This window comes from Aplysia californica, unplaced genomic scaffold, assembly GCF_000002075.1.
Source record: "Aplysia californica isolate F4 #8 unplaced genomic scaffold, AplCal3.0 scaffold00136, whole genome shotgun sequence".
Lineage (NCBI taxonomy): Eukaryota > Metazoa > Mollusca > Gastropoda > Aplysiida > Aplysiidae > Aplysia > Aplysia californica.
This window is the reverse complement of record NW_004797406.1, coordinates 886,289-890,409: the sequence shown is the minus strand read 5'-3', so window position 1 is coordinate 890,409 and position 4,121 is coordinate 886,289. Positions and strand designations below refer to the sequence as shown.

At 42.9% G+C, this 4,121-nt stretch overlaps 1 protein-coding gene across 1 annotated transcript in view; it reads left to right on the top strand.

Annotated features, from left to right (window-relative positions):
- The window catches only part of LOC101862868 (trissin receptor), a gene marked incomplete at its 5' end in the record, with an annotated part of 72,095 nt that overhangs the window by 3,300 nt on the left and 64,674 nt on the right, over positions 1–4,121 (top strand). Inside the window, 1 exon segment of the mRNA XM_035969306.1 lies at positions 730–863. Within this exon segment, the coding sequence (XP_035825199.1) occupies positions 730–863 (134 nt within the window).

Here is a 4,121-nt window from a genome sequence, read left to right as displayed (position 1 = left end):
ATATACTTATAGCGACTTTATATACCTGACGCAGAGCTTTATGTGTCCTTACATTGCAATTATCACGTCTTCTCCCGTAATTCGAGTGTCACGTTTACTTCGTTTTCACTTCCTCTGACTTGAACCGCTCTGCCAGCAGTGTGACTGATTCGAACCAGGACCATTGTTTACGCAGTCCAGAAAGAAAACGACTGAGACATTTATAAGCCTAATTGCTATTTTGTACAAAACACTGGATATTCCCAGGGATTCAGGGGCCACGTCAACACCATGGCGTTAGTAAGTGAACAGCTTAGTTTTCTTATGAATGGGAACATCAGTGGCGGCACTTTCATTAGTAAATGTATTGTTAATGGCTAAGGCGTTTTCATACTTTTCTCAGGGTTTTTTTCAGACAGGAAGATTTGACAGTCTTTTTTGGAGCATCCTGTACAAGACAACATTAAAATATTACACGCTTTTTCTTTACCTTTTCGACTAAATTCAACTTAAAATCAGATTTTTTAAAAGAATGCTATGTCAATTTCAACAGGAATAAAATAACATTTTTATAAGTTAAAAGTTTGCTTTTGTTTTTAAAGGGCAGAAAAACGTAACCGCAAGTTCACAAAAAATGACTACTTTTTTCAGTATCCCTACCACACCCCACCTTCCCATCTCCTTCCTGGCCTGCCATATTTCTTTTCTCCGTCTCAATTATTTCCCTGCCTAATTCCTCCATCCCCACAGTTCAATGCGCACCTCCATTAACCTACTGTTTCTGAACCTATGCCTGGCTGACCTCTTCGGTCTGGTCATCACTGGACCCACCGTGGTTGTGGACATGTTTGCCCGGGAGGTCTGGTACCTGGGACCCTTCATGTGTGAGTACAGCTTTGTGTATACTCCTCTTGCATGTGTGTTTGTCCTTTTGTCATGTTTGAATTTGTCGCTTTTGAGGACAAGCGGGCTAACCCAGATTTCGGGGGTTTCCAGAAAACTTGACCCACACCAAAAGCGGGCTTTGCCCTACCTATAGGAGAAGTTTGGTTTCATTGGTGTGTATATTTGTCTGGTTAGAGAGAAAACATTCTTTGTCTTTTAAAGAAACAGAGCAAGGGTCCAAAAACTTTTGTTTCGATTTTCTCAAAAACGCATTTTTTTCTTGACTGCCCACTTGTGCTTAAAAGCGACCAATTAGGTGTGTGGTATACTGGTAGGTCATCGTGCTTAACATTAAAAACCTTTATGTTCCTTTGCTGGAGCATCGGTGTCCACGTACACAGCTGGCCGGAGCATGTTGTCTAACATTTCAGGCGCCTCGCCGTCGCATGCAGGAGACCAGATTTCGTTTCCCGAGTGGGGAGAGAGCATCTCCGTCTTTGTGTTGGGAGGTGAAATATTCACCTGTTTATGTTCAGATCTGTATGAAGACTTTGAATAATCGAATCGAAACCGAGAATAACAGTAACAGTCTCTTGTATCTGAAGTGTGTACAACATCATGGCTTGGTGAGATCTCCTCTGCTTCCTAAGGCCACCGAATAATAGGATAACCTTCTTCAGCTGTACACAACTATCTACACTCATTGTGTGATATTAGATTTTATCTAGTAGTGGCGTGATTATACGATTCTCGCTGAACATTTACTCTGTAAGAGAGAGAGAGAGAGAGAGAGTGAGAGAAAGAAAGCGATAGATAGACAGACAGATAGATAGATAGGTAGATAGATAGATAGATAGATAGATAGATAGATAGATAGATCGAACTGTTCCAATTCTATCGACCATTCTTTTTTCCACCTCCGGGTTTATCTTTTATTTCCAGTTCTTCCCTCTTTTCAATCCTCTCTCTTTTTCCCATTTCTCCGTTACCGTTTCTCTCTCTCTCTCTCTCTCTCTCTCTCTCTCTCTCTCTCTCTCTCTCTCTCTCTCTCTCTCTCTCTCACTCTCTCTCTATCTCTCTCTATATATATCTATCTATCTATCCCTCCTCTGTCTCTGTCTTTTTTCTCCTCATTTCTCTTTCTCTCTGTCACTCTATCTTTTTTTTCCTCTTACAGCTATTTTCAGTACACAGATGAAAGAGAACCGCCCCCTCCCAACCCCCCCCCCCCCCCCAAAAAAAAAAAACCAACAAAAAACCCAACAACAATCATACATGTGACAGATTCTCTTTGTCTTCCTGCGTTCTAGTCTTTGGTTTTGAGCGCGTTCAAGCTGAGTGGCGAACCATAATTACTGATGCCTGTCTCTGTTCTGGCACTGTAGCTTCTTTGTCTGGCAGTAAAAAATAAGAAGTGAGATTGTGAACACGTGGCCAGATTTGAGGGCAGGTGTGGCTTATTCTGAGAATTAGTTTCATGTAGGGTTTGAGATTATTGTCAGGTGTCATCCTCTACTATACACGTTATTGTTCACTTGCGACATACCACCTAGCGCCCCTCTTCGAGGTAGAGCGTAACAAGATCAAGTGAAACAAAGGTCAGAAATGATAATCCAGAGTTTCGAATCTGCTTCGCCCTGGAGCAGCCAAGTGAATAACCAGCGGCCCGCTGTATGAAGGAAAGACATGATTGAGATATGGGTGAGACATGGCATGGACATGTGCCATATTTGGGCAAGAAAAGTGTCCTTTGGGTTTGACATGGGGTAAAGATGCTCTCTGTTGCCACGGACCTCTCTTTGACTATACCCCAATGGTGCAGATGTTGGGAACTGCCTGTTTATCTCAGTTCTATTTCAATTTCGAGCACAAAAGACCCAGAATGAATTGAGAAAATAATCTAGATTTCGATTTCTTTTTTTTAAGGTCGAGAGTTAAGTAGTTTTTTTCAAGGTCGCTAGTTGAATCGGTCGTATTGTGCCAAAATGGTAGTTTTAGTACCTCTATGAAGAAAAATATATTGCTCTGGGTGTTACTGTGTCGGGTGTGGAGAGATCTTTTTCCCTATGACAGTACCAGCAGGGGCGTGGCGATGTCTTCGTTTGCTGTCTGTATCCGCTCAGATGATGGAGTAATAGATCTATTGCCATATATGTTTGAAGTCATATTATTGGAAGCGTTCTTTATAACAATTTTTCTATCAAACAAGACAACTTCCTGATAGCTAAACCCCACTTTGTATCTTTGTTTACTGATCTAGCACTATAAGTAATAAACACGACGTTATTACGAGTTGTACGGTTTTTGATTTCTCTTAATAAGCTGGGACAAAATTAGCTGACAAAATTAAATCAGTACCCTAGAAATAGTCACACCCAGAAAACAGAGAATAAAGGATAAACTCGACAACTTCTTTAAAATGTATATGGTACGAGTGGTATTAACCAGTGGAGGAGGGGGGGGGGGAGGGGTACGCCCATCTTTGAGAGGTATTTATATCTCAGCCGTCGGGGTCGTCTAATCTCGCCACAGAAATCTGGGAACGATGTCGGAGCAGAGCTCAATATTTAACCCCGAAACTCCCCCAAACAACCAGACAAAGGCAATCACGCCAAATCAGACTGTAAAGTCCAAAGTGTAGCCAATACGCGAGAGGTTAGCGACCACGTGACAGAAGCCTGCACAGAAGTTACGTCAGCAACCAGCAGGAAGTAGCCGTCATTCGACTCGGGTTTCTCTCAATCCCCTGTTGCTGAGGAGACACGTCGGGCGAGACTATGGCTTCCACAGAGCCGTCTCCAGCGACCCCCAGGGTAGTCAGAGGACTCTCCCGGCAGGGTTTCTCTGTCTCTTAATGTAACTCGGCTACTTAGACTTGTTCCGAAATGCACACAACCCCTATCTCACACTTCATCTGTCAGGATTTGCCTGAAAACGCAGACGAATAAAGAACTCATTCATCAACACCCCCTCCCCGCCTTAGTCTCTCTTCCCCCTCACCCCCTCCTCCTCCTCCTCCCCCTCCTCTCTCTCTCTCTCCCACTCTCTCTTTCTCTCTCTCTCTCTCTATCTATCTCTTTCCCCCCTCTCTCTCCTTCATTCTCTCGTACTCTCTCACTTTATCTCTCCCCCACCCCCCGCCTTTCTGTTTCATCTTCAAAAAGTACAACTCTCAAAAAATAATCCTCTCCCTATTGATCTGTCCACCTTTTGACTTCTGTTTGCAAAGGAAAACTTTTTAATAAATAATATATAGA